The sequence below is a fragment of the Heterodontus francisci genome, chromosome 11 (genome assembly GCF_036365525.1).
Source record: "Heterodontus francisci isolate sHetFra1 chromosome 11, sHetFra1.hap1, whole genome shotgun sequence".
Lineage (NCBI taxonomy): Eukaryota > Metazoa > Chordata > Chondrichthyes > Heterodontiformes > Heterodontidae > Heterodontus > Heterodontus francisci.
Window position 1 is genome coordinate 95,253,657 of NC_090381.1, and position 16,592 is coordinate 95,270,248.

At 42.4% G+C, this 16,592-nt stretch overlaps 1 protein-coding gene across 9 annotated transcripts in view; it reads right to left on the reverse strand.

Annotated features, from left to right (window-relative positions):
* The window catches only part of LOC137375400 (transcription factor Dp-2-like), a 223,856-nt gene that overhangs the window by 81,513 nt on the left and 125,751 nt on the right, over window positions 1-16,592 (reverse strand). For all 9 annotated transcript variants that reach the window (XM_068042569.1, XM_068042567.1, XM_068042565.1 and 6 more), the window contains one exon: window positions 5,677-5,780. In XM_068042569.1, the coding sequence (XP_067898670.1) occupies window positions 5,677-5,780 (104 nt within the window). The remainder of the gene's footprint in view (window positions 1-5,676; window positions 5,781-16,592) is intronic.

Here is a 16,592-nt window from a genome sequence, read left to right on the forward strand (position 1 = left end):
TGAAGGAAAGCGGGCTGTGAGGGGTGATGGGGCGATGTAGGCGAGAGTGGCTGAGGGGAGGGAAGCGGTGTGGCCTGCGGCCAAGATCTAGCGGCTGGAGAGCAGGATGTCTGGTTTGGGGAGGGGGGGGAAAAGAGAGTGGACGGACAGCGGGATTGGCAGGGGTGGGGCGTGAGAGTGAGCGGCTGGAGAGCGGGGGGGGCGGTGGGGGGAGTGCGAGGCCAGAGCCAGAATGGCACTGAAACATCACAGGATCACAGAGGGTGTTCGGCACTGTCAGAGGTGCTGTCCTTCTGAGCAGACTTTAAACAGAGCAATATTCTCCGAGTATCAAACATGTCCATTGTGTGCTGCCGTGGGTTGAAGTTGTTTTTCTGTGATAAATTGAGCAGCGTCATCTTTCATCCTGGCAGCTGCCTGAACATGGCAGACAGTGACATTTCAGTGGATGAGGCTGCATTTGTGCATGTGCTAGTACAGCACCACCTAGTGGTTGCATTGTTCTTCTAAGGCTGCATTTGCTGACAGGAGGTGATTTGATTGAAACATAAAATTCTTGACAGGGCAAATGCTGGGAGGATGTTTTCCCTGGCTTGGGAGTCTAGAACTAGGGGGTCACGGTCTCAGCATAACAGATTGGATATTTAGGACTGAGGTATGGAGAAATTTCTTCACTCAAAGGGTTGTGAATCTTTGGGAGTCTCCATCCCCAGAGAGCTGTGTATGCTCAGTCGTTGAGTATATTCAAGATAGAGATCAATTAGTTTTTGGATACTAAGGGAATGCAAGGATAGAGCAATAGTGAGTGAGGCTAGAGTTGAGGTAGATCAGCCATGAAATTACTGAATTGCAGAGCAGGCTGAATGGTCCAGTGTTGCTCCTATTTCTTATTTTCTTAAAAAAGCTATTTATAACTAGGTAATTAGTAAGCGCTTACATGATGTCCTACAAAAATGACTGAAATGTCGAAACAGATCAAAGCAACAAATCTGCTCGCTAGTTAAGTGGTTTATAATAATAGGTTTGAAAATGCTTGAAAGAAGCTTTGCTGCCATCTGGTGTACAAAATATGAACTTCAGCTTCTACCCCAATCATAAATCATTAAAGTGCTCCATTCAATGCAAGTTCTTCACCAAGATCTCCACCTTGAGCCTATATGCCAAGCGACTCCTCTAAATTCCCCTTTCCTGTAACTGCCTGCCATTATTCAAGTTCACTTTTCACATATGTAAGACTACCAATTTGCCCTTATCATCTCATGTGGCCTTGTCAGCTTTCAGGTTTTGATCATCTGGCTAGCTGGTGATGTACTTGCCTCCTTCTTTGTTCTCTACTTCTAATTCCACTGCTCCAATCTGTTTCCACCCCACAAACAAGTTGTCTTCCATCTTCCACCCCAATTCACGCTCAAACTAATTCACACTCAATCTTTCAAATCCCTCTCCTATGGTTCTCAGACAAAATATAATTGCTGCTGTTGACCTGCTCAACTGCTCCCTCAATTTTACCTTGAATGCCCTTGATCCCAGAAAGGCACTCATCATCTCCCAACCCTGTTGCTTTACTGATACAGTTCCTATCCTAAAGTTTGGTGGTCGTACATCTGGTGCATGATTGGGCTCATCATCCAGCACTAAAACTGGCTCAACCATGTCAAGCATTATTGTATCTCCCTCTCAACTCCATGCACTAACTCTGGATGGTATAAAAAATACAGATCCTTTTGCCAAACCCATTCTCACCTGGATAGTGTTACGTGTATTAAATGTGCAGGAGCATTCTCTGGGAGTATTGTATGCTTAGCAACTCGCCAAGCCTCCTTAGACAGCACCTTCCAAATCCATGACCTCTATCACCTAGTGAGACAAGGGCAGCGGACATATGGGACCATCATCGGCAAGTTCCCTTCCAAGCCACACACCATCCTGACTTGGAACTTTATCATCGCTCCTTCACTGTTGCTGGGTCAAAAACCTGGAACTCCCTCCCTAACAGCAGTGAGAGTGTACCTACTACACCAGATGGACTGCAGTGGTTCATCATCCCTTTCTCAAGGGCAATTAGGGATGGGCAATAAATGCTGGCCTTGCCAGCAATGCTCACATCCCATGAAAGAATAGATTTTAAAAATTCTATGCCCAATCAGCTACCTCCTAAAACCCTCTGTCCCCATTCCTCATATGAAGAGCTCATGGATTTCTTCATTGACAGGAATGGGGCAGCCTGCACAGCTGCCTCATCTCCTCAATGCACTCTGACCATCTTCCAGCTCTTCACTCACACTCGACCAACGGGTCACTCTGTAGCTTCCTTCCCACCCCAATCTCATTCCTTCCAGGAGATTCACCTTGTGCTCTTTTGTTTTTCTCCCCATTTAAGTCCTGACTATTTACTAATTGCTCTGCCTTGCTCCATTACTTCTCAACAATGACAACGGCTCATTTTAACTCTGTCACTGCCCCTCTACCTTTCAAAGAAAGTTCTGACCTGATCTAAACAAACTTCATACATCAGGTCTTTTAGCCAGTCAAAAGCCAAGAACGATGAATGACTTTACTGTATCATGGATTTCACCAGGTTAATCTCTTGTTTAACGTATTAAAACAGGGTAAGTATAGTTATTTGGTGATCCGCAAAAGAATAGTGTTCTTGGGTGAGTGAATTTGTCTGCAGTGTGCTAAGGGTCAATAAACTGACGATAAGATCCCTAGAAAAAGCAGCATCCACAAATGTTAAGAAAATGTTTTTAGCAGCATACAAACATTTGAATTAGGAGCGGAAGTAGGTCATTCGCCCCCCTCTAGCCTGCTCCGCCATTCAATAAGATCATGGCTGATCAGTTTGTGTCTCGAATTCCACACTCCCATCTACCCCCGATAATCCTTGATTCCCTTGCCTAACAAGAATCTATCTACCTCCGCTGTAAAAATATTCAATGACCCCCACCTTCTGAGGCAGAGAGTTCCAAAGTCGCACAACCCTCAGAAAAAATTTCTCCTCATCTCTGTCCTAAAAGGGTGACCCCTGATTTTAAAACAGTGCCCCCTAGTTCTGGACTCACCCACAAATGGAAACATCCTCTCCACATCCACCTTGTCAAGACCAGTCAGGATCTTATATACTTCAATCAAGTCTCCCCTCACTCTTCTAAACTCGTGAAAACAAGCCCAGTCTGTCCAACCTTTCCTCATAAGATAACCCACTCATTCCAGGTATCAATCTAGTAAACCTCCTCTGAACCGCCTCCAACGCATTTACATCCTTCCTTAAATAAGGAGACCAAAACTGCACACAGTATTCGAGATGTGGTCTCACCAATGCCCTGTATAACTGAAGCATAACATACTTATTTTTATTTTCAATTCCTCTCGTAATAAAGGGTAGCATTCCATTAGCCTTCTTTATTACTTGCTGAACCTGCATATTAACTTTTTGTGACTCGTGCACTAGAACACCTAGATCCCTCTGTACCTCGGAATTCTGCAGTTGTTCTCCATTTAAGTAATACTCTTTTTTTTATTCTTCCTGCCAAAGTGAACAACTTCACATTTTCCCACATTATACTCCATCTGCCAGATTTTTGCTCACTCACTCAACCTAAGTACATCAGTGTGCAACCGCCTTATGTCCTCTTCACAACATACTTTCCTACCTATCTTTGTGCCTTCTGAAAATTTACCATGCCATTGTTCCCCTCATCTTGGTCATTTATATAAATTGTAAAAAGTTGAGGCCCCAGCACAGACTGCTGCAGGACTCCACTCGTCACATCCTGCCAATCAGAAAAGGACCCATTTATGTATACTCTCTGTTTTGTGCCAACCAGCCAATCTTCTTTCCATGCTAATATGTTACCCCCTACACCATGAGCTCCTACTTTGCACAATAACCTTTTATGTGGCACCTTGTCAAACGCCTTCTGGAAATCCAAGTACAGTACGTTAATGGGCTCCCCTTTATCCACAGCGCATGTTACTCCTTCAAAGAACTTCAATAAATTGGTTAAACATGATTTCCCTTTCGCAAAACCATGCTGACCATTCCCAATTACCTTGAGTTTTTCTAAGTGCCCAGCATTAGCCTCCTTAACGATCAGTTCTAACACCTTTTCCACAACAGACGTCAAGCCAACTGACCTACATTTACCTGTTTTCTGCCTCTCCCCCTTCTTGAACAGAGGGCAATAGTCAGCAAGCAAACATGCTCACCCTGTAAAGATCCTTAATTCATCATTAAACAGCTCCTTTACTTGTCAACAAGAGGAACAGATCAATTTTCAAAGTTCTCCATCTTGGGGGTTGGGGTGAAAACCTCTTGACTAGACATTTGTCCACTGCTGCAAGATTGAACTTTTTCTGGTGCCATATTTTGAGTTATAAATTCCCTTACCAAAGGCACCCCAGGTTCTGTCAACGTGCTCTGTGACCTATTAATGTGACCTAATTTTATTCAGTCATTTAACTTTGAATTGAGCTTCCATTTGATAAAACACTGCACCCCCACAAGAATTGATCCAACGATCAGGAACTCAACTTGTGGGATTAAGAGGCTTGGAGTGATAATGGCACAGAAGGAGGCTATTTGGCCCATCAAGTCCATGCTGTCTCTCTACTGAGCAATCCAATCAGTCCCACTCCCCCATTCTATCCTGTAGCCCTGCAAATTTTTTTCCCTCAAGTGCTCATCCAATTTCCTTTTGAAATCATTGTTCCTGAAGTCTCTGCTTCAACCACCCTCGTGGGCAGCGAGTTCCAGGTCATTACCACTCGCTGCATTAAAAAGTTCTTTGTCACATCCCTCATGCATCTCTTGCCCATAGCCTTAAATCTGTGTTCCCTAGCCCTTGCACCATCAGCTAATGGGAACAGCTTTTCTTTGTCTATCTTATCTAACCCTGGAAAAATCTTGGAGTCAGGAGACAAATTCTCATTCTACTCCTCCATGGCTGGTACAACACAGACTCGGCCTGTGTTGAACATCACAGTCTTCAAGATCTACATTCTCAAAAGTAAAATTTGACAAGGCAGTTCACCCATATCTCTCATTGGCAATGCCGTTTTATGTTCTAAATCTGTACTTGCAATACATGTAAAATTTGCACAGTATCATAACTTTTGAAACATAACGGCTGACTTTAAAACTAGTGATTTTGCAGTTGTTCAACTGAAGGAAAACACTCAAATAGTAAAAACATGGCATTATAATTTCCAAAACACTAAAAAAAAGTGTTTTATTGTTCCTCTCTTGTGATCTTCCTGTGCTCTCGTAGGAGACATGTTCCCAAATCTGTTAGTTCGTCCCTAGATTTCACTTGTGATCTTACAGCAAATGTACTGTCAAGCTGAAATTTCACCATGTGGGTAATCATGAGATGCAAGCCTACACCTTCTAGTCCAGAGCAACGCACATCAGGATATCATCACATCACGATGAGTAAAATTCTTGCTTAGCCAAATCTCTCTGCCTGTAGATTTTGAAGTCTTGGACACTAATTTTCTTCACTTTGAGCATTTGAAACTGAAGACAAAAAGCACTGTAGCTTATGCCAATCTGAAGAACACATTCTTTGATACATTTCAGCTGCCATAAACATGTTACACTATATTCATCACTGGCTGCTGGACAATGGAAATTAGTTACAACTTCATTGAAGGGTGAAGATGTGCAATACTCACCATTTGGGGTGCAACATTCACGTTTGCTAGGCCTAAGGTTTTGGGTAAGATCTTGGTTTGAGAGACGATGTTGGAAACTGATGCGGCAACCATGGATATACTATCTGAAAACAAACCACCACCAAAAATAATCAATAACTAATGACTACAATGGATTCTTGAGAGAATTGCTTTCATATCAAATCCATCTAGACATCAACTTCTGATATAGCTTCATCTGAGATAGGATTATACTTCAAGCTGAAATAAAACCTTAAAGTGCTGGACATACACAACAGGTCAGTTGGACAGTGTAAAGGATTTTGGATTTAGCTTCTGACAGGTCTGCACCCCAAATCACTGAACGTTTTTTTCTCTCTAAAGATACTGATGAACGTAGGCGATATGCCATAATAATTGCCTTAAATGAGCTCTCAAAATGAAGTTAGCAATCAGACTAAATACTAGGAAGAGAATGAGCTAATGTCAATTAAACCATGAAGACTTATATAAACAAAATACTTCCTTATCAGGAATAGAAAACAAGCCATCAGGTCCACAGACTCCTTATAGGAAACATAAAGCTGCCCTGCCTCATATGAGCCTCTGTGCAACTCTGTTGACCTGAGCAGCTGGGGAGTAAAGTAACAATCAGACATGTCTAGGTGCCAGCACTTTATTTATTCAGAGGTCACCATGGGCCTGTGACACCAGAAGGGCTAAACTCTTCTAACATGTGTGCTACTTAGATTGGTTAATAGAATCAAGAGGTTTAATAAATGCAACCATTTATGGCTTTATCCTTTAAAGGTCTGTGGAAGTCCAGTGTTGTTGATAGTAAACCTCAGTCTTTGGTATTCAGTTAAATTTAGTTCCAGCTCGTTTTAGAATTTCTTGCAGTAGTCTTTTTAGTAAAACGTTTAGGAATTCTGTGGATAGGTCTGTGGAAGACTGCCTCTGTAAAATTGGAAAGTGCACCTTTGACAAAGAACGTGAGAAAGGTTACAGAAGTTAAGTTTGCACAGCTACACCAGCCACATACAGGCAGGCCAAAGTGTGTCACTCAGTTGTATAAACTTCCCTGAAATCGAGAGTTGTGAAATTTAAGCCAGCTATCCCAGGTACAGTTACCAGCACAGGAACACGCAGTACCTCTACAGACAGAAGTTCATCACTGTGACTTCTCAGGAAGCTAACACCATTCTCCCAGAGGAAGGCTAAGCAACCAGTTCATTTGCACCAGCTCATAAGGATGAGGCTGTATAACTTTTGGAAACATTGCCACAACAAGCATATAGACTTTAATCTTTTTTTTATCGTTTCATGGGATGTGGGCATCGCTGGCAAGGCCAGCATTTGTTGCCCATCCCTAATTGCCCTTGACAACGGAGTGACTTGCAAGGCTATTTCAGAGGGCAGTCAAGAGTCAACCACATTGCTGTGGTTCTGGAGTCACATGTAGCCCAGATCAGATAAGGACGGCAGATTTCCTTCCCTAAAGGACATTAGTGAACCAGATGGGTTTTTACGACAATCGATGCCAGTCTGAGACTGGCTTTCAATTCCAGATTTTTTTGGTTATTAATTGAATTAATTAATTAATTGAATTTAAATTCCACCAGCTGCTGTGGTGGGATTTGAACCTGTGCTCCCAGGACATCGGCCTGGGTCTCCTGATTATTAGTTCAGTGACATTATCACTATGCTGCCATCTCCCCAGACTGGCTATCTACTGCTGTTATATTATCAGTCAGCTGAGAAGTCTAAACCTCAAACACTAATCTCCACTGTAAATATATAATCAAGCCATTATTGCTGAGTTACTGTGGTATTACCAAACTGTCTTTGTGGCCCCTTTTGTTTATTTTGTCTATCAACCATATCTTATAATTATTTAAGTTTACACGGTGCTATGATTCTGAGGTTAATAAACACCCGTTAGTTGATGATTGTTCTCGGATTTCTACAATAATTGACAAGAAAGGTTTAATTCATTCATTCAAAGATTGTGAGGATTGTGATGGGAGGTTGGTACTCTACATGTTAATATAAACCAAACTGGTTGATGAAAGACAGTTTGGCAAGTCAAGTTTAGGTATCATTAACTCCTGGGCAGAAACTGGGTAGTAAAAGTGTTAAGGTGAAGGGTTAACCTGATGTCCTTGATGAATATCCTTAGCAGGGTATCAGCACCAGTGTTCTGACACAAACTTTTGTCAGCAATATTTTGGTGTTATTTAAGATTTCCAGCATTGCAGGTTTTTTTTTCTTTTTACTAATATCCACACATCGAGTTTAGACAACATCAAAGCCCAGTTCGTGCTTTAATTTACCCTGGTTTTAGTTTTTCTAGTTGCACACTATTGCATGACTAACATCAGACATGGGTGACCTATTTCATAGCTTCTGCCACTTGATGACGCACTGCATTCCTCCAGCTGAACACAGCATTTCAATTCTAATGAATAACTTCAAAACCAGAGGGGAAAAGTCATACAGCAAGTCAAAAAGTTTGAGAAAAAGACCAGCAAAGTGGTGACAATTATCCAAATAAGAGAAAAGCAAAATACGGCAGATGCTGGAAATCTGAAATAAAAACAAGAAGTGCTGGAAGTACTCAGCAGGTCAGGCAGCATCTGTGGAGAGAGATGCACAGTTAACGTTTCATTCAGGTCAGTGATGAAAGGTCACAGACCTGAAACGTTAACTCTGCTTCTCTCTCCACAGATGCTGCCTGACCTGCTGAGTACTTCCAGCACTTTTTGTTTTATTATCCAAATAAGAGCACTGTACACAAATGCACACAGCATAAGAAATAAAACAAGTGAGTTAGAAGCACAAATTTAGCTTAATGGGTATAGTAGTCATTAGAGAGATCTGGCTGCAAGCTGGGCATAGCTGGAAGCTAAATATTCTAGGGTATAGGATCTTTAGAAAGGACAGGAAAATTGGGATACAGGTGTAGGAATGCATTGTACCATCAGCTTTTTACTATATACATGTTAATGACTTGGATCAGGTTTGCAGATGACACTAAGTGAGAAGACACAGCAAGTTGTGTAGATGGGAGCAGGGTGTTTCAATTGGACATTGATTAAACGTATTATCCACTTTGGATCCGATACAGTAAATAAGAATACTTTCTCAAATAGTGAAAGACTAGGAGCAATGTGATTCAGGTGTCCCTGTACACAAAACACTAAAAACTAGTGCACAGGTACAAAAAGTAATCAAGAAACGCTGATTAGAACATTGGCCTTTTTCTCAAGGAGGTTAGAACATAAAAATGAGGAAGCAATGCTTCAGTTGTACAGGGTCTGGTCAGGTCCGATTTGGAGTACCATCTTCAGATTTGGGTACTGAAACTTAGGAAAGGGCTTTTCATCAAAAAGATCCTAGGGTTTAAAAGGTTAAGTTATAAGGAAAGGTTGCATTCCCTTTATCATAAAAAGTTGAGGGGTGGTCTAATTAAGGTCTTTAATACGATAAAGGAATTCAGTAGGGTAGACATGGAGAATGATGGGGAAATCCAGAGCAAGGGCCATTTAGGTGTAAAGTCAGTAAGCACTTTCTCACATTAAGGTCAGTGGAAATCTGAAATTCGCTTCTGAAAAGGCTGTGGATATTGGGTCAATTAAAAATTTCAAGACTGATGTCCATATATTTTTGATAGGTAATGAAGTCAAGTGATATAGAGCAAAGATGCGTAAACGGAGTTGAGGTACAGATTGTCATGATCTAACCGAATGACAGGTCTGTGGGGCTGAATGGCTCACTCTTGTTCCTACATTCCTAAGTACTTTTATTTTTAGTTTTGCATCACCTTAGAAGCCAATCCCTAGCATGTATTTTCTGCTAGCTGGGATGACATAATCATCCTGTCCATACAATTTTAATAGGCAAATAAATATCAGCAAGTAGAAAGAGCCAAATGATGCAATTTAAACACCAGAATTTTAAAACACACAAATTCTAAGAACCAATGATGTCTGATTTGCATGCAACATTTAATAATACACCTGAAAACTGATGCTAAATTTGTAACCTTCTGGTTCGGGGTTGCATTTTATTAAAAGCAGCGAAACTTGCCTCCAACATTCCCTTTAAAATTTAGGAGTTGTGCGCAGCCAGTTTTCTTAGCACATCGTCCCTTTATGTACTTTTTTGCACAGCTGTGCATTTATCGCGGAACAAGGTCTGTGCAGTACCTTCCAGGCTGCTGTGCAGCCACACAGCTTAGTGGGGCCATCGCCTACCACCTCTCTTCATGGGCAGGGTTGGTAAAGCCAATGCTCAATTGAGCTGTACAGACAAGATGATGCCAAGTTCGATCTCTGGTCAATGCTGAGTTAACTAATCTCAGCTGGGAAGACAGCAAAGCACCAAAATTGGTAGCAGCTCTCACGCTTCCTTGTTCATTATCCAGTAAAATTCCCCCCTCCATTGTAACATACACAAGCATGGGCTTGGTTGAGATGGAATTAAGCTTGGCTATGATGCCCTTCCGTGGTTGAATACGAGCATGGCTGCATTCAGTATTTGGGATTACACGTGAATAACAGGTGCTAGGGTGAGATGCCCAGAGTCCGCAGAACTATGTCCCAGGATGAGTTAACACCTTCAGGGTCTCAGAAATGAAAACCAGAGAGAAAAAAATCATTGTTACTGTAGGCCTCTCCCAAAGCAAATCAAATTGTTGGACTAGAGGATCCTGACAGTCTGATACACCAGCTATGACATTCTGCCTGTTGTACAGATAACATGAAGGTAAGACCGCGGCTCACTGGAATGGAACATAGCTGTAGACTTAAAAATTTTAATATTTCAGCGAGGCACATCATAGTCACAGACGAGCAGCCTCGTTCTAAGGATTTATATAAATGAAAATCCTGTAAAACAATTAGATTCCTGCTCAATTCAGGAATACTGATATCTTGTAAATGATCACACCAGCAGCATACATTTGGAAGCACACGCAGGCAGAACCCACTGCTCGCAATCATTTTACAGATAATAAAGGAACAATGTTTCAGAAGGCGAGTAGGAATCTGTGTAATGCTTTCCCAACAAAACATGCTAGAGCCATTACCCTTTTTGAATGCGAGGAGAAAGCAGCAAGATGGGATTTTAAACCATCCCCAGGAGTGCCTAAAATGCTTACGTGTCTTCCTCTTTGTTCAAATTTATATGGAAGTGGACTGGGAGTTACAGGAACTCGATCTGCTAGCCTGTAAATTATGAAACTGTTGTCATGTCACCCTAGAAATATTTAAAAGAAACCAAGAATTGTAAACACTTGTGCAACTGTTATCTCACCTCCAGGGTCAATATAATCGCTAACATTTTTGAACATCTCAGCACAGGGGGCAGCACAGTGGTTATCACCGTAGCTTCACAGCTCCAGCGACCCGGGTTCAGTTCTGGGTACTGCCTGTGCGGAGTTTGCAAGTTCTCCCTGTGACCGTGTGGGTTTCTGCTGGGTGCTCTGGTTTCCTCCCACAGCCAAAGACTTGCAGGTTGATAGGTAAATTGGCCATTAGCAATTGCCCCTAGTGTAGGTAGGTGGTAGGGAAATATAGGGACAGGTGGGGATGTGGTAGGAATATGGGATTAGTGTAGCTTTAGTATAAATGGGTGGTTGATGGTCGGCAATGACTCAGTGGGCCGAAGGGCCTGTTTCAGTGCTGTATCTCAAAAAAAATGAATAGAATCTTAAATCTCTTTCAAAAAGATTGTTAACAAATGCCTCAACACATCAGTGACCCTTTCACTAGGAACATTCAAAGCAATTAGTGTCATGAATCGGATTCAAATGAAATTCCAAAAAAATTGCAGAAATTCCACCTGCATTATCCATCAGCATATTAACAACTGAGCTTCTGCAGTCAGAATAGTTTTAGCAACTTTCCCAGTCACTTGAAAGGTCCTTGGAGTGACTGTGCATACAATATCTTGGTGACCTCCTACTGCCACCAGTGCAGTGCGTTCTGTTTCACATTTATTTCAATGAAAATAATTAGCTTTCAACAAGGTCACTTGCAGCCACTGAAAAAGGTCACCCTTGTTTATATGGAAGGTTGTGTGTGGCGGGTGGGGTGGTGGATAATGAGATCTGCTCAGATTTTACAGCATATGGCAAACCAATCCCTGGAAACTTCCAATCATTATTCTGTCAATTCTCCCATTTCCTCTGGAATCAGTGAAAATCAAGATGTTATTCACAGATGTAACTGGTGGCCACTTGTTGCAAGTTTCAACAATGAAATCTTCTTCCGTTATTGCTGGACTCTCAAAGCAAAACGAACTTTATTCCAAATTACCCTCTTTCCTTCCCTTCCACACATGCTTCCAAGCTCATATTGTACTGAAGTAGATAGCCCAAAATAAATTTTAAAAAGATAAAGCCTTTGGCAGATGGTGGTGCAGCCATGCTGATCCAACTACTGAGGCACTTGCTAGTTTTGATGCAAGCAATGCATCAGGCACCAAACTGTATACCAGGTCTTTTCACCGCAGCTCAGCTGCAGCCACACTCCAGTGCCTTGACCATATGCTATTTATGTTGCCTGCTTTATTTCTTCTCCATATGGTCATTTAGCTATCATCTGATTGGCTAAAGGTGTTACCATATGACCTTAAAAGTACAGCTTTGCTTTTTTTTCTTCCTTGTAAACACATCAGTAATTTTATTTTACTTTGTTTTGCATAAGTTTGGCAGTGACTCGGGGAAAAGTTGTTTGTTAGCATTTTCTTCAATGTTGAGCAATTGGCACCAATCAGCATAGGCTGATGGCTTGAAAAACAAAGCCAGACTGCCCAGTGTCTGGTGTTTGTCTAATCTAACCGACTCCTGTAGTAGGACTTAAGAATTTGTCCTAATTCAGGAAATGGTAAATCTCACTCGAGGAGCAAGGAATGCAAATTTTAGCTGGACAAAAACTGAGCCGATGCTTTGTGGCAGGGCTTTGCGGTTCACACGACACAAGATCTCACTCAGCACCATCTATCTGCAACATCAAGGTGCCATCATGGCACAAGGTTTCCCCAGAACCCATCAAACTTAGCTTTGCTCCAGTAGTGGCTACATGGAAGATAATTAGAGAATCTTGCTTTCCCTCTCCAGCCTGCCAAAGACTTAACTACAAAACTTGCAGCATAAGTAGAAAACAGCAACTTTATCCATGGACCCAAATATAAAGGACAGATGAAGACCCACAGAAGTACAAGATTACAGGGACTTCAGACAGTGCTGCAAACATGGCTCTTTAGAGGGAACAGAGGGTTTAAACGATAACTGGTAACAATTTTACAATTCAACAACTAGACTAGCACTTCACTTCCGTCTGTTGCTCCCGAACCTTCTGGGTTTTGCTTTATATACGGACTTTTCAAGCGTACCCATATTCACAGCCACTCCCACACATAGAGTCATAGAGAGATACAGCACTGAAACAGGCCCTTCGCAATTTCCATGGTCTCAAAAACATCTTGAACCACTTCTATTTAATCGCTCACCACCCACATCCCGCTACCCAATTTCAACCTGCCAACTACTTAGCCTTTGGCTTTTCATTCGTCTAAAAAACAACTGCAGCTGTCTATCTGCTCAACCACGTCCCTCACCTCTACCTTTGACGGCCTTAGCCAGTGCAAAAAACACTGACTGCCTCCCATCCTAGCCGTTCCCTGGCATGGCCCCATCTTTGCCCCCTCAGGTCCAAGGGCCGCGCACGCTTGAGCGTATCTGGCACACAACTGGTTTAGCTACCCATTATCAGATTACCATCTTCAACCTCTCTTCCTTCTCCAAACTCCTTGAACATGGTGTTACCTTCCAACTTTGTGCCCGGCCTTCCCACAACTCCACATCTGAATCTCTTCAATCGGTTTCACCCTTCCACTGCACTGCAATGGTTCAAATCAAAGTCACAAACGACATCTTCTGTGACTGTGGTGCATTTGCTTTCCTTATTTTTATAACCTTTGACATGGTTAATCACATCATCCTCCTCCAACGCATCTCCACGGCTGCCCAGTTCAGTGGGACCGCCATCGCTTGGTTCCACTAGTACCTACAATTGTAGTCAGTGAACCTTTCAGCAAAGGCTTCTCTTTCAGTCCCTGCGCCATTACTTCTGGAGTCCCTGAAGGATCCACCTTAGCCCCCCCTCCTCTTCCTCATCTCCTTGGCGCCATTATCATGAGATATGGTATCTGTTCCCATCCCCGTAACACTGTCTGCCTCGACTCATCTGCTGAAATACACATGTTGTGCCTTTGTCACGTCCAGAGTCAACTATTCTAATGTTCTACTGACCAGCCTTCCATTCTCTATTCTGCATCCCACCCCACGAAGCCCTGCTTATCCATCACCTCTGACCTTTTTATTTATTTGTTGATGGGATGTGGGCGTCATTGGCAAGGTCAGCTTTTATTGCACATCTCCTAATTACCCTCGAGAAGGTGGTGGTGAGCCACTTTGTTGCAGTGAAGGTACTTCTACAATGCTGTAAGTTAGAGAGTCCCAGGATTTTGATCCAGAGTCAACGAAGGAACGGTGATATTTCCGAGGCGGGATGGTGTGTGAATCCTTATAGAATCAAAGAATGGTTACAGCATAGGAGGCCATTCAGCCCATTGTATCTGTGCCAGCTCTCTTCAAAAGCAAAAAAGCAAGCCCCAGTCCCCCGCCCTTACCCACAGCTCTGCAAATTGTTTCTCTTCAGATACTTATTCTATTCCCTTTTGAAAGCCACCACTGAAGCTGTCTCCACCACACTTTCAGGCAGTGCATTCCAGATCCTAACCACTCGCTGCAAAGAAAACCTTTCCTCATCTCGCTGTTGATTCTTTTGCTATTCACCTTATATCAGTACTTAGAGGGAAACTTGCAGGTAGTGGTATTCCCATGCACCTGCTGCCCTTGTCCTTCTAGGCTGTAGAGATTGTGGGCTTGAGGGATGCTGTTGAAGAAGCCTCGGTGAGTTACTGCAGTGCATCTTGTAGATGGTACACACTACAGCCACAGTGCGCCAGTGGTGGAGGGAGCAGACCTTTAAGGTGATGGATAGGGTGCCAATCAGGCAGACTTTGCCCTGAATGGTGTTGAGTGTTGTTGGAGCTGCACTCTTCCAGACGTGGAGCACAATCCATCACACCCTTGACTTGTACCTTGTAGGTGATGGAAAGACGTTGAGGAGTCAGGAGAAAAGTTACTTGCTGCAAAATTTCCAACCTCTGACTTGCTGTTGTAGCTACAGTATTTATATGGCTGGTCCTGTTAAGTTTCTGGTGAACCCCAGGATATTGATACTGCAGGATTTGGCGATGGCAATGCTGTTGAATGTCAAGGGAGGTGGTTAAATCTCGTTATTGGAAATAGTCAGTGCTTGGCACTCGTGTGGTGCAAATGTTATTTGCTGGCTCCTGCTCCCTGAAGGCCACCAATTTAAAATGATCATCCTTATATTTAAATCCCCTCAGGGCCTTGTTTCTCTATCTCTATAACCTCCTCCAGCCCTACAAAAACCACCTCAGAGCACTGTTCCTCCAACTCTGGCCTCTCATTCTCTTCACCCACCATAGGCAATCGTGCCTTCAGCTATTTCCCTCTTTAAACTCTAGCTGAACTAGCTGGAGGAGAGGGTAAGGTCAGAACCACCCCCTCCCTCCAATCTTTTTGAGGTTGGATAAGCTTTTGAGGACACCCTCCATTTTGCTCCAAGGAAAATATGACACCTCTCTTTAACCTCCAGGCTAGGCATGCAAGTTTGTGCAATTTGTGGTTTGGCCTTCAATGTAGGAGTGCCATTATTCCCTATTTCTCAGCATGGTTTCCCCTCCTGCACAGCTAGGCAAATCCTGCTCACAAAGAAAGGTGCCTTCAAAGATCTAGTGATCTCTGTGGCACAGATTTCCCCTTTCCTGGTGTCGGTTTAAATCAGGCGCCAAGTCAAGGGATCTCCAGGCGTCCAACAACAGTGATATCATCATTTAGGGTAAGCAGCCAATCACACTGAATTATTCTCACAGATTGCAAACCAGGAAGTAAAATACACCTTCACTTTTAATTAAAATTTTACAGAGAACAAAATGAATGATTGGGACATACATATGGGATTAAGGCAGAAACTGGAATATCAAACATTATTTTAAAAATGAGTGTTTTTATCATAATCAAGAAATTTGACATTTCCCAACTATAAAATTAGTTTTTCAGGGACAGTGAGGCTGTTCAGCAGTAATAATGAACTTAGTATGCCATTAACATCCCAATTACACCTCATTCAACAAGGTGTAACTTTTTCAAGGGTTTTAACGGCAAGTCCGATAGCATAAAAGAGTAACTTCACGTCAGTTCAGTAATTTGTTTGATTGCATCCTGAGGTCTACAACAGTGTACCCTATGGAGAAGCGTAGAATCACTGAAAGCAACCTCTGGATTTCCGTGCTTAACTGTGCATGTGCAGACTCCACAAGTTGCTGTCAGTTTCAGAGGAGTAATGACAGCAAACGCTGACAATTTCGCTGCCATTACAACCGCAAAATCCAGCCTATATGTGATCTCTTGGCGGCTTGTTTTTCCTTTGAGACAGAGCAGAGGCTTTTTTTTTGTAATGCATGAACATAAGCCAATAAACAACCTGTTCAAATACATCAGAACTATTTCATGAATGTTGGATACATTTATATCACCATACACTGCAACAGTCTCGGAACACAATAAAAAAAAACAATATTTAAAAACTACCTGGAGTGCGTATTATTTTTAAATAAAATACACAACCAGGCCCAATGATTTGCAGAAAACTAAATCACTGGTGTTGGGGATGCAATATACTTAACTCATGCATGTCAACATCAGCACAGATATTTCATTTTCTATGAACCAATGGTCCCAGGCACTAATTCTCCATTTCACAAATATTTTGAAATTT